Consider the following 23,294-nt stretch of genomic DNA (forward strand, 5'->3'; position numbering starts at 1 on the left):
GACTGCAGTTCAGCTCAGCACTGATACTGCATGTGGGAGAGAAGAACTACGGGGCTCCAAGAGAACTAAGATATTAGTCATAAGGAAAGAAAGCTTTCATGGAACAGCCCAACCTCCCCTTTACTGTGATTTATGTAAAAACTTTTTTGTTGATGGTCAAGAAATAAAACGCGTAAGCCTTCATTAGATCATTAAAACATACGTTTTTTTTAAAGCAGCCAAGACAGAGATATTGATAGTTCTTACTGGCACTATGCAGTTGTCCCAGTGATTGTGTTCCTGTGAAATGTCTCCAGGACCTGGACTTGCTTGTGCCGAATGAGGATGTGGGGACGGATCTTGGCAATAGCCTCTATTGCTTCCTGAGGGCTCCAGTGATGCAGCTGAAAAGGCAGAAACCCTGCAAGTGACAATTCCATCCCTGCACCAGTCAATGGAGCCTTCCTGAAGGCTACAGGTGACATGGGAGTTGTTAGAAAGTTTGCTGCTTCACCCCTTCTGTTGACTTTATGTTCCCCTCAGAGGGGCCTGAATGTCAATGCAAGTTCATGAAATGAGCCCCTCGGTTAAAGAGGGATGGTTGCTGCCTGGAACCTCCGTTTTCTGTCTCTTTCTTGTTTCCATCATATTGTGAATAGTTCCCTGTCCTGTTCCCACCAGTCCAGAGCAACAGTGCAACCTGCTGCTTTTATTTTTTTTTTTTTAACTTTTCTAGTACTCTCATTGCTCTTCAGCAACTTAGTGGGAAAATTTTCCAGGGAACACTTAATAACACCAACAGAACAATTCATGGGTGGGATTTTGTTCTTAGTTCTGGTTTACCCAGTTGGGTCTGGAGGAGAACTCAGAAAACCAAAGTCCCTTCTCTTGATCCTGAATTATATTTACTGAAAGGCTTAGAAAGGCTTATCATTTTAGTTAACCAGGGTGAAAATCTGAACAAAAATAGATGTTTATCTGCTCAGTGAACTCGTCCTCATGAGTGACTTGTTATTCCAATCTCAATCTGTTCCTCCATAGAAAGAATTAAGAATGGCAGAATCTTCCAAAACCTGTTAAGAACTTACTATATTAATGGCCCAGAAAACTGAGCAGCTTCCTGAAGCCTGACTGATACGCCCGAACCAGCAACAGATACCAGGAGACCACATGTTTCAAAGCTTTGTTGCAACAGTTCTCTTTCCCTAAGATCAGAACATCTTTGTCAGTGCCTGTGCTAGTAACAGAGCTGGCAGAGGCAGGACGTATAGATGAATGATGGCAGCTATGCTGCGGCTTCCCACTGTCTCATTGCCAGGAAGCGTTACCTTGACAGAATCGTAAGTGCAGATGAACCAAGTGTGCAAAGATAAACTAGATCATCCAAGAAAGCTTAGACCTCAGTTCAGCGAACATTGTTTCACTTGTTCGTTTACTCTGCATTTGCCACATTCTACAAAACAGCAATGTAAGTTTGGGGCCTATCTATCTACCTCTCTTAACATGGACCTCCAGCCCAAACTCCGTAAAATCATGGAATATTAATGCACCTGTACGTGCTTTAGGCTTTTTAAGCAAAAGCAAACTGTAAAGTTTCGCTGTATTCGCTCAGACTGTATGAAAATAAACCCCATTTAGCACAGAATCCTTCTTACTTGAATTAAATATGCTGCCACCATGGTGGCACTGCGGGAGCGTCCTGCCTTGCAGTGCACATAGACACTGTTACCACAGGCTCGGTGTTTCAGTATGAATTCAACACCTTTGTGGAGGTTTTCCAAGGTGGGGACTCCAGTCAGATCCACAGTGCTGAGACGCAGCTGCTCCACTCCCATTGCCTTCCATTCCTGAAATGGACATAATGGATTTGATCTGTTAACTTTTGGGGTGCGTTTTTTATTTTGCAGAAAGAAAACCCAGAACCTGTTGAGACAGCTGGGAAATTCAGTGGGGTCGTAAGCAGGCTCTGAAAGTCAGCCCTTTAAATCAGATGTGTGAGAACTGTAGTGCCGGCTCTCAGGAAGGAGAGGTTAAAGGGAACTGAGAAGATGTGGTTCAGCGAAAGGGACGGAGCTGGGATCCGGTCCCAGAACAAAAGGCATTGCTGTGCTCGCACCGGGATGGACGTGGGTTTAGCCCCCCTTCCCTCCCCGCAGCTGTGACACTTCACTTGCACCCTCACGTTTTACCTCTCTCTCGCCGAGTTTTACAAGCTGGCCTCGGCACGAAGCGGCCCTGTCCCTGCTGCCAGAGGCCCCGGTGGGTGCCAGGCTCCCGGCTGGAGGTGGCCGGGGCCTCACCTGCGCCGGGACGGGCGGAACGCCGGGAGACCCTTCCCGGGACACAGGGGCAAGCGCCCCGGCCTCACCTGGGCGGAGCAGCAGAGGAAGCGGGTCTCGTACTCCTCGTTGAGGGTGACCACGGCGCGCACGTTCTCCTCCGCCACCAGCTACGGGCACAGGCACCGTCAGGCACCGTCAGGCACCGTCAGGCACCGTCAGGCACCGTCAGGCACCGTCAGGCACCGTCAGGCACCGCCGGCCCAGCCCGGCCCACCCCGCCGCGCCCGCCTTACCCTGCGGCTGCGTCCCCGCAGCGGCAGCGCCCCCAGCAGCACGGCGCCGTCGATGCGGTGGAACCAGGGCCGGCGGGACCCGGGCAGCCGCGCCCGCAGCGCCGTGTACAGCAGCGTCGGGTAGAAGAGCAGCCGCGCCGCCCCGGCGCCCAGCGCCTCCGCCAGCCCCAGCCCCATCGCGGGCCGCGCCGCGCCGGGCGGCCGAGGGGCGGGGGGGGACCGCGGACGACCGCACCGAGCGTGAGGAGACGGGGGAGCCTGCGGCGGGCTCGCGCGGGAGAAGGGGGGCGGCGGGCGGGCGCTCGGCGGCCGGAGCGGGGCGGTGGCGGGCGGGGCACGGCAGGGCCGCCCGGCCGGGGAGGGCGGGCGCTCGCGCGGCGCCGGCCCCTCCACCTCGGGCCCGCCGTAGTCTCTCCCGGAAGCGCCGCCATCTTGCGGAGCCGGCCTGAGGCGGCGCAGGGAGCGGAGCGGGGCGCGGGTGTATCCCTGGGGGCAGGTGAGGGCGGCGGCCGCCAGGAGGAGCTCGGGCCGGGCCGGGCAGGGACGGCGCGGAGCGGAGCCTGCGGAGAGCGCGATCCGCCTCGCGCAGGTAACGGCTCTCCTCCTCCTTCTCCCCCCCCTTCCTCGTTCCTTTGGGCTCCCGCCGGCGGCCACTCGCGCCGGGCCGGGGCGGCAGCCTCTGCGGCGGGCAGCTCGCTCCCGCCCGCCGCTCCCCACGGCGGCGCGGCGGGGCTGGGGCCCGCGGAGCAGCCGCCGCGCCGCCGCCCTGTGCGCGCCACCCCGGAGGCGGTGGCCGCCCCGCCGGGAGCTCCCTGCGGGGCCCGGAACCGGAGGCCGCCGGTTGTCGCGTGTGATCCGAGCGCTGACACCGCCTCGGGCGCCGCTGGGCCGCGGGGCGGCGGCGGGGGGCGCTGCAGGTGCGAGCGGAGCCCGAGGCGGCGTCGCCATTGGGGCGGGGGGGCGAGCTGCGGCGGGCCCGGGGCTGCCCTTGGGGCGGGGGAGCGGCTCCCCCGGGCTACGGCCGCCGTCGGTCTGCAGGGCTGGGCGGCTGAGGTGCAGCGCAGCGGCCCGGCGGCTTACCCCGGGAACGGGGGGTGCGGTTACCTGTCGTTGGGGGCACGGTAGGCGTCTGTCTTTTGGACTAGTGAAACGTGTGCCGGTATACGAGTGTGTAGAGGTAAGTCGGGTATACGAGAAGCTGAAGCAGGGGAATTGGAGTTCAGCACAGTGTGAGGGTTTGCGGTCTCCGAGCGTGAGAAGGCGTGACGGACGCTGCTGGAACGAAGTGGGAAACAAAATACAAAACCCAAGAGAGACTGAACGTAACATGAATGATAAATACATAAAGAAGCAATAGAGGTTGATAACAGAATGAGCTTTTTATAGGACTGTTCATGAGTAGTGAGTTTAGAGGCACCATTATAATACAAGTGTGGAACCTTCACTCCTTTGAATTCCTGAGGAACTGTGGCCCAGACACTTTCACCTCTAAGGCACAGGCATTCTCTTCTGCCAGAAGTTGTCAGGGAGCATTTTTCAAACGTTGCCTTTTTCTTGTATGTACTGCTTGAGGTATGATCATTGAGTGCATTTCACTGGGAGCTCGCTTGATTTAGACAACGTTTGATTGAGAAGATCTTGAAGTACACTTTGCCTCTGGTCTACAAGCAACTGGACTTAAAGTATCTTGAATTTATTTTTTTATTATTTTTTGTGTCTGTCTGTCTTTTCAGTCTTACTCCTTATACTAGTGATCACAATAATTGGTAAATTATCTCCTGGTGACTTTTGCTGTCTTCTTTACTGCTTTTCTGTAGATTAGTTCATCAGATAGTTTTTACTGCGCTGATTTGGCATTATATATCTGTAATAAACCCATCATATTTTTTTTTCTTCCCCTCAGCTATGTTCTTGGGAGCTCTGCATAATGTGAAATACTGTACTTCCTAGAGCTGTATCCCGTGTCTTTAAGAGGCAGCTTTGTTGAAAATACTACTGCTGTGCTAGATGTTTAAAAATACTTTTTATGTCTTTACGCTGGGATAGGAAAGTTAAGGTGGGTGCAGCTTGCTTCCTGCAACTTAATATCTTCAGTTGCATTCCTGCTGATGAAGAATCCCCAGGGCAGGAGTACAATTCTCGTATCTGCTTAGGGACATGGATGCAGATATATATATCACTAAAATCCCTAAATGGGGATTTTAAAATATGATGGTCTAAAGGATTATTTTGGGTTTTTTAAGGTGCTTACTGTTCTCTTTCAGCCTGTGCTCACTTTCAAGATCATTGCTGGTACTTATTCTGGGGAAGTGTATGCTGTTCTGTGGAGTGTTTTCACTGGTTTTGAATGATCACTCTTCGATGACTGTGGTTTTCCTTTCACTGTCAGTTTCTAATGTTACATCAGAGAGAAATCAGTCCCAGATCCCACCTCCATGGTTACATGCTTGCCCTTATACATAAGATGCATCTGCTTCTTTTTTGTAAACGAAACAAAATTATAGATGCAGGCTTAGGAAATTATGTTTACATGCAAAAAAAAAAGCAGGAGCACAGCATCTCTAGAAAAGTAGACGATTGAAAAGTGACTCATAAAATCATGAATGCTAAAATACAAAGATTTATGCGTTGGGTAGTTTTGTTTTGAAAGTATATGGCTTACAATAATGGGAAGAACTTACCACTCTTTCACAATGGGAGATACAGCAAAGAACTCCACAGTAGTACTGTGTACTTATTACTGTATCCACCTTTTTGCTGGTCCTTCAACACTAGGCGCACTTGTAAGATTATCGTTACATGGTGTGGGAAGGGTGTCCATAACTTGTTATTTCTTCTGCTAAGAGTAGGGATTCTGAAGACATGCTGCCTGACGCTACTGTTCTAAAGGGAAAAGCAAGAAAGGTGGCCATATAATAGATATGCAATAGTTGTATATTTCGTCAATAATAAATCCATAATTTGCAAGGTCCCTTGGAAGCAGCCTTTACATCAGTTGAAGAATCATTAGATGAAACAAATTATGGAGCTTTGACATTAGAGAAATACTTATCATATTGTGTAACTATTCTTTTGAAATTACTGCAAACACAATATTATGCTGAATTAGCTGAATTTCATAAAAGATAATGTGGTTCTTCAAATATTTAGACTTGTATTGAGTTAAGTAAAATACTACCTATAATCCAATCTCTGAATTTAGTAAGAAACTTTGTTATGAGGAGGTTGTTCCTTAACTATTTCTTGTATCTTTTTCTGGAATGTGGTTATTGAAACTTAGTAACTGATAATCTTAATTTCATCTGTTTGCTGCTTTGGTCTTCTGCCACAAACCTTTTCAGAGGGCCTGCTCTACTCTATTTTTTATTTTTTTTTTTAGGCTAGGTGGGAAGTGTTACAAATTCTCGTTTTTGAGATTTCTTGCTTAGTTCTAACTCTGGTGTCTTAGAACCCACTGTTCTGGCTGTTGAAATAGAGACTGTTGTTTAGCAGTACATCCATGAGGCAGTCCTCATCCCAGTCATTTCCAAGTCATAATGTGAGTTTTGCTACTGAAACAGCAGCGAGAGTCCAACAGACTCAGGTTTATATTTCTGCATTCTTATTTATCAGTCTTGCCATGGGTGTCTCATGTTTTCTTTCAATCTGGGCATGTTCAGTATTGCTTCTTGTCCTTTAGTTTACCATTCCCAAGTCTATGGCAGAGTTACTCACTGTGTTGGTAACTGCCTTCAGGCAAGAAAATATCATTTTTATCCATTGATCGTTGGTTTGCAGAGGAAAAAGCAGTATAAATCAAAGGACAGTAAAATACTTCAGGGTTTATTAGAATGGGAGTTGTAAAATAAGAAAAGTTATCTAGGCCCTCTAATGGGTATTTCTCTCAAAGTACTGCAGCACAGTATCTTGAGTTGTGATCCTGTTACAGGATTTCTTGAGGCAAGAGATTATCTTGATTGGAAGAAAATAACCAGTAGTTTTATTGCCTTTCCTCCTGTCATTGGAGATGCTTGTGTTCTATGAAAAAATGCAAGATAGCACCTTTTCTGCTGTTGCTGTCTGTATTTTAGAATATCTTGCCAAAACTCTGTGTTTGGGACACAACAGTGAAAAGTGTGAGCTTTAGCATTCACGTTTTTAAAAAGATTTCTCAAATGTCAGCTGGACATCGTCTTGTTTGCACCTGAGAGAGATACAAGCACGTAAAGCTAAAATACACATTAGGTCAAAGCAGGAAGTTTGGATAGAGCAAGGAGGAAAATGTAAACTGCTTTAAAGCTGCAGTGCATATTAGTCTGGAAATCCTTTGCTGTAGGGATGAATAGCTTACGAGTCTGAACTGTGATAGACAGAGCAGGCTTATTTGTTTGACAGCAATGTAGTATGTATGGCACAGTCATCGTCCAAGGTAAAGGACATCATCTTTCTGACGTCTTGAGTGACATAAAACTTTCAGCCATCTTAGCTCTGCATTTTAAAAGAAAAGGCATTGTTGCTAACTGAATTCAGGATGAACAGTGAGCAGCTAGATAGCTGAACAGAAGTCTTCAGTAGTTTTCAACTCTTAGCAAAGAATTTCAGTTTAGGTGATACAGTTTGCGGCACGGGTATGTGTGTGAAAGCTTTATGCCAGAAGTGGAATCCTCATCCACAAGCTGTCATCTTTGTCCCATGTATGCATATTATCCTTCTGTCTTCAGTATCCTCAGCATATCATGGTCTGGTTTTTTGTTTTGTTTTTAGAAAAGATAAGCTGGTTTACTGGCTGCTCTGTTAGAAACAGCGTACTAGTGGCAAACTGACAAACTGCGAGTTTTGGTAATGAGTCTGTACTGATTTAGAGTGGATTTGTAACTGATTTAATGGCTTGGCTTGCTGTATTAAAAGTTCTTAAGTTAAAGGTAGTTCTAAGTTAAAGGTAGACTTAAGATTGTATAAACTGGTCTTAAAATCATACTTGTCTGGGATTTTCACATTGGTTTAACTAAATTATTTGTAAATATAACTTGGAATAACTGGCTTAGATACTGCTGAAATGAGCAGGCCCTTTGGGTTTTTTGTCCTTTTCAGCAGCACACCTCAAGGAGATCTTGAATGAGCGTGTGGATAAGAGAATGTTTGCTGAGTATCCAGTGTCATGCTGGTATGATATTTGGCAGGCTTTCCTTTGCAGACAGTTTTGAGGGGTTTTTATGGTTGCATGCTGTGTGTTCTCTCAGAACTGAATTCTCTCCTGATTCTTGTAAGAACTCCTTTGACAAGAGTTCTGTCATGTCTTACATTGTTTTCACTTGAAATTAATTTGAGTTTTTCAGGGCCTTGGCTTTTTCTTTCACCTTCATCAAAATTATTCTTTCTGGTAGCTTTCAATTCTATCTGCAGGCTATTTTGTACTGCACTTTTCACAAAAATAATGTAATTTTTACCAGCTAGATTTCAGTATTTCACATGTCAAAGTAAAACTACTGTTCTCCAAACATCACTTCGAATTCAGGTTTTCATTGAATCCATGAATATGCTGTGCTATTTTTTCTTCAAACTATGCAGTTCAAAAGATATTCTAACATACGCACACTATCCACAAACCCTTCAGAATCTGTAGGAAAGGGAGCATTCACGTCTATTTTTTTTTTTTTTTCCAAAGCAGAGGAGGTGGTTATTTATGAAGTCTGTACTTCATATGAAGTATTTAGTAGACAATTTCTAAGACTACATATAAAAACGGTAGCATCTTTCTTCATCTACTCTATGTAGAGATTTGCAGGATAGACACCAGGCATCTTAATATCTCATCAAAATCTTACAAGATAGAGTTTTGATAAATGATTCTTCAGAAGGCAATGAGATACTGGTCTTTCAGGAAAAGAGAATGTATTTTCAATTTCACATCTAGCCCTTGCATTATGTCTAGGCAGAGCACAGTGTAAAAGTAATTCTTCTCTCATTTATACGCTTAGATTCCTAAGCAGAGCACCATCTCAAAATCTTTTTGCCAACTCACCTGTGCCTCCTTCCAAAAATTCCTGTCTTCCCCATCATTGTATTGTGACTGTACAATGTCTAGCACAATTTGAGCAAAATGGTAAAGATTTCTTGAACAGTCAAGCGACATTAGAAGTGATACTACCATTGAAAAAGATAAATATGGAAACTCTTTAGGGGAAAAAGGGTTGTATATTTACTTCTATAAAGAAGTTTTGACTGCTCAGAAATCTGTGATCATATATGACAGGAAAAGGTAAGTGTGAATATTCTGATAATTATGGAGTAATATTACATTTTGAATTGTGTGTTCAGTGCCAGAATTTGATCACTATCACAGACTGGCTGTAGGTGGTACTGTCTTATTTCACAGTGTGGAAGCTGCTGTGACAGTGACTCTCTAATGCAGAATTTGCTTTACAATTTTGGGGGGTTTAAAGTATTTTTCAAGTATTTAGTTCAAGAGTATTTAGTTGAAGACTAAGATTAATAGGCATTTCATGACTGCTTTCAGGGGAGCAGGACTAGGACACATATTCTTGATCCTTTCTTGTAAGGAAAATAATTCAGGATATGCGTAGCCATACAGCTAATTCTCAGTATGCTGGTGTCTTCCTCAATTTGCAGGGAGCCTAAACCAGTATCTCAGTCATGAGAAATTTGAAAAATAAGGAAATTGTTTTAAATGCCAGCACTTTTGTATCTACTTACAAGCCACGTTAACAGAGCTACCTGACTAGTGCACTTCTCAGAGTTCTGAATTGGTCACTACATTCCTGATATAGTTGAAAGCTGCAATTTCCGCATATTTGTATGAGAGAACTTTTTTGGTAACTTCTGCAAGATAGTTTTGTATCACCACATAAATGTGGGATACACGAAGTATAAGAAACAGGCAGCAACATAGGGTAATAAATCTCTTTTAAGGAAAATTATGCTTTTGTATATAAATGAAACTGTTACTGAGTTTGTAGGCTGTCATTCCTGTCTACTAAAAAAATCAGGGGCTGTGCCACTTTTTTTCTTAGTCTTCTTCTTTGAATGCCTAGGAATTTGGGTTTTCAGTTATATTGATTTTGCTCTCTTTCTGTGCCAGAACATGAAAGGAGGGGGGGAGAAGGAAGTGATGGGGATGCTGCATAAAAGTGATTTTCTTCTGTTTTTGTGAAGAATATATAGAAAAAGATTTAGTTTGTGTTTAAACACTGGCAAAAAAGGACTACTGGGAAAGCAGACATGATAGCGCAGGTCACCATAGTAGTTTGTGTCAACCAGTGGGAGGTCATGCTTACTGGTTTAGGGAAAATACTTTAAAAGGGAGAAGGGCTTAAAAAGATTGCTATAATTCAATTCTGGGTCAGGGAAGAAGGTCAAACCAAGAGCTTGGTATGCAGATATGTGTGTCCAAAAGCAACAAGGAAGACTTGGCCAGTTCAGTAGTTCTTGAAATGCTGGTGGATGTGGGGATTCCCTGGAAGGGAGATTTTTGTCTTTCTGAGTTGCTGCCCAGATTCTGTTGGATCTTCTTCATAGAATTCTTCATAGATTCTTCATAGAATCTTCATAGATTCTTCATAGAATAACAATTCTATGTTATTAAGGTGGGCTCAAGCAAAATGGGCTTGGAACTAATTTCAAGGTAGTAACTCCTTTAAGTTTGTATGCTTTTAATACTTTTCTTCCCCTGCACCTTGTGACAGTGAATGAGGGTGTGCATATGCAAAGGAACTTGTCTTAGCAATGGTCTCTTTCAGAGACCATGTATGGGTAAAGCAGTTCAGCTGGTTCAGCTCCCTGCTCCTCCCTCTCAGAGAGCTGAGCAGAATCCGTTCTGCTGAAACGGTTGTTCTACTTTCTGCTTTCTATATTTGTACAACAGCAGCACGCTAGCAAACTAGGCAGTGTGGCTGGTCTTGTGTGCATTCGGCATTTGCTGAGCAGAATTGAGAGCCAGGGCTTACAGTCTCTGTTGTTAGCGTTCGTCTGTCTGTCTGCGTCTCTGGGGAGGACTGGCATTCCAAGTGAAAGGTGATCTGTTTGTGGACGTTTTCTTTTTTTGTAAAATGCAGTTCATCCAAGTTGGAAGTCTAGGGACCGGGAGTGGAGGAGGGAAAGCAGATGTCTTGAAGGGAGAGTGTGTAGTGGGTGGCAGCGGCATCAGAAAGATACAGTTTTAAGCTCCAAAAGAGCTGCAGTCTTCTGGGATGAGTATTTTAATGTCCCTGCCTGCTTTGGGGAGTGAGTAGCCAGGGCCTATATCTTTCCATAAAAGGCCTGGTGTCACTGTCTGCCATGAAGATTAATGAAAGCTAGATCCTGTCCTGTAAGAACTGAGTGCTGTCTTTGCTTGTTGTGGGTAAGGGGGATTAATGAGAAGCCAGACCCTGGCCAGCTTAGTTTGGAATAAGAAGTTGGTGCTAAGGCGATGGCATTGTAGAATATACCTTGTTAGGAAGAGCTGGAAACTTGTAACTAGGACTTCCCTGGCTGTGCTTTTGCATAATCTTTGTATTAAGGCTGTACACACATTGGGATGACTATTCTTAATAGCTTTTTGTAAGTAGTAGATCTTGTGAGCAAATAGTGCAGGAAGTATGTCGGCTGCTGACACTGTAGTAAGCTGTCGATACAATGATTCTTCTGAGTAGCAGAAGGGTGCTCAAAACAGTGGTAGCAACTGGATCCACCATTAACATTGGCAACAGATCTTTTGAGAGGGAGAGGGAAATGGGTTATAGGCTACTTCTGATTTTAGGGGATGCTGTCCAGTTACAAATTCTGCTGCCTTTTGAATATCTATGCCAATAGGCATTGGGCCTTTTGTTTCCTGAATTTGAGTGAGGAAAACATTTTTCCACTTGTGAAACAGAAGGCAGTGTCTTATTAAAATCATTGTTGAGGACCGTGGTCCATAAACTCAGTCTGAATTATTTTCTTTCCTACCACTGCAGTCTTTTCAGTGTATTTCCTCCTGAGAAAGCTGTGTGTATCTCAGATTCAGAAGAAGCAAATTTTGGAGGCAAATTTGTGAATCTCAGATGCCCCGGCAATGTCTGAATCACACTGTGTCTGCAGGTAGGGAACTGTGGTGACAGAGGGTCATCTCATTCTTGAACTGCTTGAACTCAAGAAACTTTCTTGTGTGGCTGTTTTCTGATCATGCTTGGTTTAGCAGGGACACATTGCAGTAGTTGTTCCATCTGCATCTGGAAAACCTATGGAATTCTTTGTGAATATGGAGCTTCTAGGATGTTGTTTGTTGTCTTAAGTGCCCTGGTATGTTTCCCAATTTTTGCATCCTCTTAAAGCCCTCTGCTTTTCTTCCTGCTTTCCCACTTCCTGTCTCCACAGTTGACATCCTTCTATGTAAACCAACCAGAGCAAAGTAGCAAAAAAATAATCTAAACTGTTTCAGAATTTACAATACCAATTGACAGTGAATCTTGGTACTGTTTGATGCCTGTGATCAGGGTTGTAAAATTCCTCTAAAGTGTTTTCTGGTACCATACTTAATTTTTGCTTGTAGTCTTGTAGGAATATGATTAGGAAGTTTCAGAGGCTTCTTGGAGGTACACTATTGCATGTTTAAAAAATACTGTTTGTCGGTTCTCTGAAAGATGTGATGAAAAATGGGTAGAACACTGAAGAAGTATGTGTTCAAGTGCATTGAGCAGATGAAAGATAGTACCATTCTACAGCCTGGCGTTAGGAGATTTAAATATTCCATTTTGTAAGAATGTGAGACAGCGTAAGAGTGTAAGAAAGTGACAGTGTTCAGAGCTAAGCTGAGCTGTCAGTTTTGTTTCTTGGAAGGCAGATACTTTGAGCTACGTGTATAGTAAATTTGTCTTGCACCTATTGCCCACTAGTGCAGAATGGGTAACAGTGCTCTGCCTATTTCCAGGAGTTCAGGTGATTCATGTAGCAAAATACAATGCTTTAGATGTATAAGGACAGGAAATCATATTTGCCATGTATACTTTGAGTATCCATTCTGGATTGACTACATTATTATCCTGCTTGCAGAAAAGTTTTATCAAGGTTGGAGATAAGTGAGAAGTTTAGCTTTTGTCTGACATCCTTTGGAAGTCCTGAAATTCCACAGGAAGGGGTAATGTTTTATTTTCTTCTTACTTTATTGCTTTTATGATTTACAAAAATAATTTCCTTTTTTTATGTCATAAATATACAGTTGAATAATAACGTTAGGTTAAGGGTGGACATGTGAGAAGAATTTAGAATTAAGTCCAGTGTTCATTTGAAGTTAGTTAAACTTGTAACAGCTGTTGAAAAGAATTACTGGTATTGAACTTCAGGAAGAATAAGTGAAAAGTGAAAGTTAAAAAAGATTTGCTTGTGATTTTAAAAAGCTGAATCATATACTTTAATCAAGGATAGGGAGTGATATGTCTTTCAAAGTTGGAGGCAGTCTGCTGGCAAAGAATTGGGACAGTAAAGGTGATTATATGGAAGAACATGTATATGCTTACAAGTATAGAGTTTCCTTAATGGAAGTATTGGAAGCCTTATTTATTGTTTGAAGTTTTTAAAAAGGATTAATCAGTAGAGAACGATTTGAAATTTGGCACCTAAATCTGATGATGTAGTTCCATGAGTAATTTGAATGAGCATATGCCAGTTTTACTCTGAAAGAGGCTTGTTCCATCTTTCATGTGTTTCCCTTTTCCTTTGTGCTGCCAAGAGCATCTGTGTGGTTGTGCAGTGAATTCAATCAGAGAGCATGTCTGTGTTAGAACTATTATTTTCCTGTTATTGGTAGGCTAGATCACACCTGGATCATTTCCTTTCTCAGGCTTGTTATGCAGAGGTGCGGATGGATAGCTGATGAGGGCAGAGTTCTCTGTTCTTTTGGCAAGAGCATCAGCTTAAACTGGATCTACAGTAGGAATATCTTGATCTATTCCTTTGTATTTCCACCCCATTTCTATGTAATCTTTATGGAGAGCTTATGTCCAGTCTTCTGGAGTAATACAAACAACAAGAAAAAAAGAATTGTTTGCATGTGTTACCCTGTATGGCACATACCACTTTGGTTTAGACAGGGAGGTACTAAATGTTGTCTCAACATATTTCTTTATGAATGTGGTATTTGATACATTCTGTGTTTGATGCTGCTGTATAGAGAAGCCTGCTGTTCATTTGGGACGAAACTGGTGAACTTCCCTGAGGTGAGGACAGAGAAAAGATAATGTGCCACGTAGACGGTTACATTTGAGGTTCTGATTTAGGAAGTATAAAGTGCTTTCAGAATCCAGATACTGAGGTATAGAAACCCTGAGAATCCAGTAAGATATGTAAGAGGATTTTATGTCTATTTTGAGTCCTCATGCAGCCAAGACTGTATTTATAGCACTTGTTTTGGTCATAAAGTTTCTGGAGTGTCCTCCTGCTAGCAGTGGAAACCAGCTGATGTCATACTGTGCCTTCCAGGAAAAGTGAACGGAAAGAATTGATGGAGAAGTGTCTAAGTGAAGAACGTGTGAAAATACATGCATAAAACTACAAGCAAGTACTGAATCTCTCTAGTTCTTGGCAGAGTGCATTGATGCTCTTGATCCTTCCCACCCCCTTCTCCCCCGACCCAGGCAAAGGATCCAGCCTTATACAGCAGGGAGAGCAAGCAAAGCTGTCGGCTGGGACAAGAGTTAGTGAGCATTAATCGCCACAGGCGAGCATCCTGGAGGGGCTGATTGAGTCATAAAATGGGCCGTGAAGGTAGTTTGTGAAATAAAAGGCTGCTATCAGTAAGAGAGACATTCTGTTAGTTGATTTTAGATGTTCATAATGGAGAATGAAAGTTAGGCATCTTCAGACAGAAAAGTTCATCTTAAGTGTGGTGTTACATTTGTGAATGGTATTCAGACAAAAATAATGCTTCAAGGTGCTGCATATGTTTATGCATTGATATGTTTTCAGCAGGTATTAGGTTGTAAATTAATGCAGATTTTTTTTCTCATTTTTCTATATTATTTACAGTGGTTTGTATGCTTCAAATACTATATAAAGACATTGAAGAGGGGGGTAAATATTATAAAAAAAGAAACTGAAGTATGTATAAGTGATGCTGCAAATGATGACAAATGAGAAACCTTCAGAGAGTTTGAGTAGAAGCTTAGGAAGGACTGCTTTGCAGTAAAATAGTTAGATTTTATTTCATTTGGGTTTTTGAACGAAAGTCAGGACATTCCTAAGTTGATGTTCCCATAGCAATGCCAATGTTTGCCTCTGATGAAGAAAAAGAAATAGTACAAAATATTTTTTGTAAAGCTTCAGCTTTACACACCCAATATTAAATCTCTTTTAAGTGTTAAAATTTGCTGTTGAAAGTTATTTGAACCAATATTCCTTAAAATAGAGCATTGATCCCAGTTCTTTGCCGATGTAAAAAAGTGTAATTTGAGACTTGTATCCATTTACTTCTGCAAAGGATTTGACCATGTGCCTATTACAAAAGGAATAAAAATAATTGAGAATATTTTTACTCTTTGGTTTGCAGGCGTGGCAATGGCAGATTCTGCACGGTAGAGTTCATGGCAAATATTTGTCTAATATAAGCCAAGCAAGAGACACATACAAGCTTAAGGTAAATCAGTCTTTCTTAGTTGTGCTTCTTTGAAATAAAATATAAATGTTTAAACTTTAAAAATTTTGCAGATACAAATTCGGAGTAGACTTGAAATTCTGTATCCAGTTTGATTCTGATCTTTCAAAATTGGGATACCTCAAGATTATTTTCCCTCTGAAGCTGACAGTAGGTGCTGGAAATGGTCATATGTACTGTGTCCTCTTCCAGTATTTTAGGTGTAATAGTACAGAATAGCGATAGTGTTTTGAGGATGTTTGTGGGGAGACATACAAAACTTCTTTATTGTCTGTTTGTATTTGAATCTATTTCTTTTGATTGCACAAAGGAAAAGAAGTGTGTAAGTACCTTGATATTGTAGAGTCATAAAGCGATTTGGGTTGGAAGGGACTTTAAAGATCATCAGTTCCAACATTATAAAAAGACATTTTTAACAGAGCTATGTGAACTGTGTCTGTCTAAACACTGCACAGGGATGATTATCCCATTGAGATTTTTTTATCTTGCCTTTAGTGATAAGTGAGTAAAAGTGTTAGTATTTGAATCTTGTGGCTGAGATAGATGAGGTTGTCAAAGTTCAGCTAGGGTTGCTTCTAGAAGTAATCCTTGTGGTTAAACTGAGGATATTGTTTCTGTTCACTGCACCTCAATCTTTTACTCTAAAGAAGTCATAAAACTTTGTGCTGCATTTGATAGGTCTTCCTGTGGTGTGTACAGTGTCTGTAAAGCAAAACAAGAATGTGTGTTTTCTGAATATTTTGGATCCTCATTCAACAAGTAAATAAAATGTTGCATTAGTGTGTACCTTCTGTATTTGCAACTCTTGAGACATTATGAGAGTCTCTTGATGCCATAATGTGGAAGGATATAGCAAGCTTAAATCTTTTGTTGGTGAGATTCTTTGGTTTTTACTAACAGACAAATGTTTTGTGGAAAGATTTTTTTATGAAGTTGTTTACTAGGTTTTCAGCTGGGATGCAGCTGTAACAATGTGATGATACTCTGACTCCTATTGAATACATTCTGTTGCTAGTTCTCAAAATACCTCTTCACAAAGAAAAACAAGATGATAATACTGTACAAACAAACTCCTAGGACCATAAAGTGACTTGTCCAGTGCTGTTCAGTCCCATAGTTAGTAATAGAACTCACGTCTTCTAAGCCCCAGTCTTGTATTTTCAACCATAGACCGTAGGATTATTTTGTTTTGCGTTCTGAAAGTGTGTCTCTTTACACCTTCATTATGGGTTACAAGACTAATGATCGATTTTGGGAATGTTTAAGTTCTAATAGCTGAGCATGGAACAGACATTGCAGATATAGTCTGCATCCCTGATGTTAAGTGTTTTATGATGTTCTCATTACAGTAATGTGAAGTATGGCATTTAAGATGTTTTCCTTTCTCTCTTTTTTTTTCTTTTTTCCCTTAATATGAGGTAGTCCCCAAATGTGCACCTCTTCTGTTCTTCCTATTGTATCTTAAATTGAGCAAACTTACATTCTGATAGTCAAACATACTGTCCCAAGTAATTCAACTGGTCTGCTTACTAACTGTGGAGATTGTCTGCTAACCTGTACACGCATTAGTACTTGTGCTGGCAACACTGAGGACAACAGTCCTTGAGAGCTCTGCCAAAGTGAGCAGGCACAGTGACTGGGAGCTGTTGCCTTACGTTGAGCAAGTAGCTTCTGGTGCTGAGAGGTTTGGGTAGTGTGAAGTTTGCAGTAGAACTACATTTCTCAGATAAGAAGGCATGGCTGCTTCCTTGATAAGGTTTTGGCGCTGTAGGAGTTTGTTGTCACTCTCTGTGTTGTCTTGCTGTCTCATGAGTAATGTTTACTAGAAGGTGACATGCTTTCTGTGGATTGTGGCCTAAGCTGTACAGTAGTTGAAGCTTCATCTGATTTTTATAGGCCTCTCTATTTGTAAGTAAACTTATCTAGTGCACTAGCTCCTTCACTCTCTGATGCATCATTACCTCCCCTCTGCATTTCCTCCGGAGAAATAGTTATTTTTATATTTCCAAGTTTTTGTTATTGGCCATACTGGCACTTAAAAGTATGTACATCTGCAGAGAGTCCAGACTGAACATTGATTTATATAGGAGATTGCTGACGCCAGGATGTATCTGAGGTTGAGCTATGTGGTCTGTTTTATCTGTTAGCCTCTTGAATTGTCAGTGGTAATCTTGACATCCCACAAACATTAATTCCTGGAAAATGTAATGAGAAATCAGAACTAACTGGTCTAGACAAGTGCTGACAGTGACAGTAATTTCATTGATCAAAACCCATTAAATGATCCAATGTTCTCTTATAGATGATCCTGGGTGCTGGTGAGACTGAATTTTTGCCACTAAGTAGCAAAGCAGTATCGCTATATTTATTGGGTGCTCATCCATTGTCCACTACTTAGTGGCTAGAGCCATTTGTTTTCATTACCAGCTGTAGTTCTGTTTATATTATATTGCATACCATAAGCTACAACTGTTTGTTCATCAGCAAGAGTGTATTTTGTCACTCTTAAATCTGGCAGGGCTGTGTTAAACCTTCATTTTTCTACATGGAATTTTCAGGTGGTGTCATAGTTCCTCCCAGCTACATACAGAAGAAGTTGGAAGTGGCATCTGACTCAGATGCAGCACTTCATTTGGGGGTGCAGGGGAAACTTCAGGAGAAATCTTGTTTGCAAAAGCTGTGATGAGATGTCCCAATTTACACCTGTTAATTCTTTTGCGGTCCCCACTGAGAACCCACACTGGTGCAACTGAAAACATTCTCAGTGTATGATGCTGGGCTGGGGTGAATCTGCAGTTTGCACGAGAGCTTACTGCCATGTCAGTTAATTACAGAAATTGCTATGCTACACACATTGCTAGTGTCATGCCAGCTGTATATGCCTTGATCTGAGGTATTCAAGTCCTGATTTCTTCTGGGAAGAAATAAAGTTGTCAGATTCTTTGGCCATTGGGCCAGGTTTGTCTGATGTATAAACTTGGATAAAGTATTTGGTGTGTTTATGTTCTACATGCAGTTAAGTGAACCATACTAAAACAGTTTTGTTTTGAGAAACATTTATGATTTAGGAGCATTCTCCCAGGCTTTCTATAGGTTGTCAGATTTGCTGCTTGCTTTTTAAAGTTTTTATTGTCTTGGATTTTGCCTTTGATTCAGTGAGGTGTATGTTTTTTCCCAAAGGTATCCAAGAATTATGGGTTCCTCTGGCTGATAGCTGTACTTTTGGTACCTTTTGAAGTCTTTAAATTAATTCTCTTGAGTGTACATGTGCAAAGGGAAGATTTTCTTTTTAACGTTAAAAAGTAGTTTACCAGTATATTCTTAAGCATTTACAAGATGAGTGAGCTGTGTATTTCGTTTTTTTCTGATTATCATAGAAATATAACGGTGTTTATGACAACTTTCATAAGGCTTAAATATCTGGCAAAGATTGAGTTGAAAAGGAAGAAAACAAGAAGGTTGTGTTACATGGTGTTTTGAAGACAGGTCTGTTAGTAGGAATCTGAAACTATTTTTTGGCCATAAACAAATACTCTTCATTTAAACTTCAAAAAAACAAAGGAATGTGGGCGGAGTGGAAGGTGGTGTCCTCAGGTAGCATATTTGCCGGAATCACTGGTAGGAACTTCGTAATCCAGAATGTCATGGTGAAACAGAACAAAAATAAGTGTGTAAAGTGTTCCCTGATCAATAGTCAGTTTTCAGTAATATTCTAGAAAAGATAAATTTGTAATTTGGGAAATGCACATTTCAATTAAGAGTTATGTTTCTCAACATTGATGGATTGATTTTTATTGTTCTTAACTAGTATTATAAGAGAATTTTTTGTTGCTGTGTTTAGGATTCCATGTTCCTTTAGAAGGTATAATATTTTATTAAGTCCATTGAACAAATTAGGAAGAAATTAGAACAATTGAAAATTACTACAAATTAGGGATTAAAAAATTCTCAAGAGATCTCCCTCTGGAGAAGAGGGCATAAGTATATGTGATAAGTATCTAAGTATATTACAAGACAAGTTAAAAGAGGGTATGGGTCACTTATCCACACTTCTCAAAGGATATAGAACAAAGATTGTGAAGGGACCTGCAAGGCAGTGAAAATATGGAAACTCAAATAGTCTTGTATAACTCTTCTCCTTGCGGACAGATGCAAGTTTTGGTTTGGTACCTATAGATAAGTAAACAGATTTGGATTTTTTGTAAAATACTGCTTGACTACCATGAGTGTAGTTCTGCAAAATAACCTAGGAGGAAGCAGAGGAGAAATTCTTTTAAAAGAATATTGCAAAGTTTGTATTTAAATATACACTAGCTTGTGATGTGGATCAGTTAATGAATCTGCAGAAAGAGAATCCTGAATCGAAAAGTAGCATCCCTTACTTATGAGATGCTAGTACAGAAAATCTGTATGGTTCCTAGTTGATGATTTGCCTAAGATACAGAAATAACATTTTTTTTCCATTTTTGTGATGTTAGTTCTTTGTGTTCCCTAATCCAGAACTTTCTCATACATTTCCATCTGTGCTGTCTTACATTAGAGTTACATCTGCAGGTTCCTTGGCATCTGTTAGTGCTGCTGCTGTCAAAATAATGTTACATAGGAGTTTAGAATTGTGCATACTGCTATTAGCAACTCATCTTCTGTCATGAGAGCCAGACAGGTAGGGTAAGTCCACAGAATGTTATTAGGAAGTTACAAAACTACTGTTTTCAGCCATGTTGTGTTTGCTGTCCTTTCTTTTGTATCCTTTCATTTAGTCTGTGTATTTTTGAGCGTGCGGTTTCTTTTTTGAGTCTAATGAGGGTTGTTACCACCTCATGATGACTTCTGCTATTATAAATATGCTTTACTTTCACAGTCCTCAGTATTTTACAAGATGGGGTTCATGTTGTGTCTGATTTTAACTCTGGAGTACTCAAATGTCTGTTTTTTCCTTATCTTTTAGAGTGAAGACAGGAACGGCTAGAGAGAGGTGCATAGCTGCAGGTATGAACCAACTACAGTTTGTATCACTCAGTTGCATATTGGCACTTCCTTTTAAAGGTTTAGAGAGAAGTTGGTTTTACTTTCAATGAAGAAAGCAGTGGTTTTCCACTGCAGTGAGCAGTGCTCCCTGCATCTTAAACTCTGCAGTTTCCTGCCTTTGTACTGCTAAATAGGGTTGGGAGTGTTAACGGTTTAGGACTGCAAGTACCAAGTCAATAGGCTTCTTTAGCTCCATCTGTAATTTAGTAATTTTAGAAACATAATTAACTGCAAAGTAGAAATGTGTGTCTTCGTTGTAATTTTTTGACCAGATCAAATCTTAAGTGCTCTGTAGTACATTAAACCCTAAAGGTGAATATTAGTGGAACAACTCCCTGTGGGCTGAGACAGATTTGATTATGTGCAGCAGAACAGGAGCATAGTCTAGTATGAAAATGCTTGAAGCCAAATGCAAGGATCTTCTGGTGCAATTTTCTTAATGTCTTAAGTCCAATAAGGGTGTAGTTTCATGAGACATCTGAGACAATTCCCCCTTGCTCTCTTCTTCAGTTTCCAACTGAGTAGTTCTGTGTCCTTTGGTTATGCTTGGTTCTTGTAATAGTTTGACTGCATGGTAAATAAAGTCAGCTTGACAACCCAATAAAAAGCTCTTTAGTGATCTAGTTATTATTTCTGTGGTTTAGCAAGTTGCAATGGTTTACAAGTAACAAAAGAACAGATCACACTGTCTGTAACTGTGCACCTGAAGAGTTCGAACTCACCTCTAAGGACAAGTGACCTCTAACTACTGTTTTAAGTAACACTGTCATGCTCGAAGTGTGGTGATTGTTGCTCATCTGATGAATCACTGTGCTATGGCAAAAATATTTATGGTGTGCCTTTACTCTGTAGACAACCAGGCAGAGTTGAGTTTTGATATTATTTTGAGGAAATACTTGTTTTTTACTATGGTCAGACACTTGCTACAGTTTTCATAAATGCATTGGAAAGGATTTAGTTATGTCTTTATTGGAAAGAATATAAAATTTGTCTCTAAAATGAAGGATATCCTGTCTCTCTATGTGTTACTCATCAGGGTAGAAAGAGCTAAAGTTGGATTAAGAAGCCTAGGAACACCTTCTTTTTTAAGTGATTTTTAGAGAATTGGCAATTGACCTCTGTGTTTGGAGCATTGGTCTCCAAGCATTGTGGATGTTACAGGACACTCAACTTCTTTCCTGAATGACTGGTGCTCTGTACTTTGCCATTCCTGCTCCTTTGCTGTTCTGTTAGGACTGTACAGCAGATAGGAAAGAGAGAATACTGGTCATTATATTTGTGGTTTTGTCTGAAGAGTTTGTATCTTTTGAGACAGACAAATCTGTGATTAGACCCAGCTTTTCCAAACACATGGGATTCTGCCAGTTACAAAACACAGGTCCAGAATCAATAGATTTGGATTACTTAAATAACAAAATAATCAGATTGTAGATCAGAAATAATCATCAAGTTTATGGTGACTGAAAATAAGTCACAAAACAAAACACTTCCATTTGGTGTAAGTTCCATGGTTTCTCATCTTAAGAGCAACTTAAAGTTGAATTAATCTGCCTTAATGCGAATGCAGGAAGGTGTCCACATGAAAGAGGACTGAGTCTTTTCTTGAACATCTGACAATATGTAAAATTGTTTCATCCTGGTATGAAAGACTTCTTACGATGATTAACTCCACACAGATATATCAGAATAAAATTGATGGTATTCTGCTTTTGGTCTGGTCAGGGAATAAAATTGAGGAGCAGTCAGCTTTGCTTTAAGCAATCAAGTGACCTTTGAAATAGCACTTTTGTTACCCACTTTTCTAGTAGCTGTTATCTTTAACCAGACACGTTTTTTAATAGATAGTTTACTCTGAGATTCAGGATTGCTTCTTGTATTTAGAAATTTATATGCCATGCTTTGCCAAAGCAGATTAAACAGTTATACTTCTGCCAGATACTACTGTCTTAAAAGTGTGTTGTGAGCATTGACGGTTTCAAGACTGAGGAACTCCTACTTCTCTTTTGACTTTTGTCATATCCACATTCACCATACTGATACTCTACTAGTTATCGGTAGATAGGACCAGTAGTAGGACAGAAATGCCTTTGTACTGTTTAAATGCCCTGTGAACAGAGAGCACTGTAGTGTTCATGTTGTTCTTACTCCCCTGACCCTCCTTTAGGGTGATCCTGTTGTCTTTCTGAACATAAGCTCTAATGAAAACTCCTTTGAGACAGATTGGTAGGCAGGTTGTGTGTTGAAGAAGAGCAGCTTACCTGTTTTTACTTGAAATGTATCTGTTCAAATTAAATCTCTGCAGAACTGAGCCCCTTCCAAAGGAGAGGACTTTGGCGTGGAGATTAAAATGGGCATTAAAAGATTGTAGGATTGTCTACTCAGAAGGAACTTCATCTCTTCTGCCATAAGAGAAGTTAATCCTTCCTTAGCACTTCTAAAGCCATTTATAGTTTGCAAAAGTAGATGTGAATTTGTTTGATTATAGATTTGTTTGGAGGGATTGTTCTGCATCAAAGTAGTATTCTTCATTCTTTCTGGGCTTAGCTTTTCCTGAAGTTGAAACTGAAGCACATATATTATACTGTTTCTCTTACAATTCTAGAGGCTTGGAAAGTTTAGATATTTTTCAGAAACATACTCTTTGACATTTTTATTATGGTTCTGCATGTGTAGCTTAACAGCTAGTGAAGTTTTGCAGATGGCTGCTTGTCCAAAATACATAGCAGAGGTCTCCACTTTGTTTAGGAGACAAGGTAGCAACCACTGCCTAAATCTGCTGCATTTCTTCTGTGCCAGGAGTGATGCTGGAGTATCCCCTGTTGCATCTGTTAGTCTTTTCTACCCCACAACACATGTGGTAGATAGAATTGTTTGCTTTTCCAGGGATACCACATCCCATTTCGATCTCCTCTGCTCTGCTCATGGACAATACTGAAGCTATGCCTTTGCATCCTTGTGCCAAGAGCCAGGGAAAATCATGTCTTACCGTGTTCTAAGTTGATGCACTATGTAGAAATTATTGCAGTAATTACTATTTTAATTGCATGGTGTGCTCTCCTGGAGCTGTCTGGGCTGCATTTGAACTCTCTTCAGGTAATATGCAACAAA

General features: G+C 41.2%; 2 protein-coding genes across 17 annotated transcripts in view; one reads left to right on the top strand and one right to left on the bottom strand.

The window, feature by feature from the left end:
* Nucleotides 1-183: 183 nt before the first annotated feature.
* PTPMT1 (protein tyrosine phosphatase mitochondrial 1) lies at nt 184-2,734 on the bottom strand. 2 transcript variants are annotated; one of them, XM_056346740.1, is made up of 4 exons: nt 2,555-2,734; nt 2,348-2,428; nt 1,635-1,826; nt 184-383 (listed from the first exon to the last, which is right to left on the bottom strand). In XM_056346740.1, the coding sequence occupies exons 1-4, from the start codon at nt 2,729-2,731 to the stop codon at nt 252-254; spliced, it is 582 nt and encodes a 193-aa protein (XP_056202715.1). In that variant the 5' UTR covers nt 2,732-2,734; the 3' UTR covers nt 184-251. The 2 variants fall into 2 exon arrangements, with proteins under 2 accessions (XP_056202715.1, XP_056202716.1); XM_056346741.1 differs by having other exon boundaries at nt 184-400.
* A 240-nt stretch (nt 2,735-2,974) lies between these two features.
* The window catches only part of CELF1 (CUGBP Elav-like family member 1), a 69,387-nt gene continuing 49,067 nt past the window's right edge, over nt 2,975-23,294 (top strand). For 10 of the 15 annotated variants that reach the window (XR_008823088.1, XR_008823089.1, XM_056346718.1 and 7 more), the window contains exons 1-3: nt 3,023-3,143; nt 15,054-15,140; nt 20,107-20,147. The gene's annotated coding sequence lies outside the window, so the exon portion shown is untranslated. Of the gene's footprint in view, nt 3,144-15,053; nt 15,141-20,106; nt 20,148-23,294 lie in introns of all 15 variants that reach the window. The other 5 variants (XM_056346720.1, XM_056346717.1, XM_056346722.1 and 2 more) reach the window with 5 other exon arrangements.

The sequence above is a fragment of the Falco biarmicus genome, chromosome 7 (genome assembly GCF_023638135.1).
Source record: "Falco biarmicus isolate bFalBia1 chromosome 7, bFalBia1.pri, whole genome shotgun sequence".
NCBI lineage: Eukaryota > Metazoa > Chordata > Aves > Falconiformes > Falconidae > Falco > Falco biarmicus.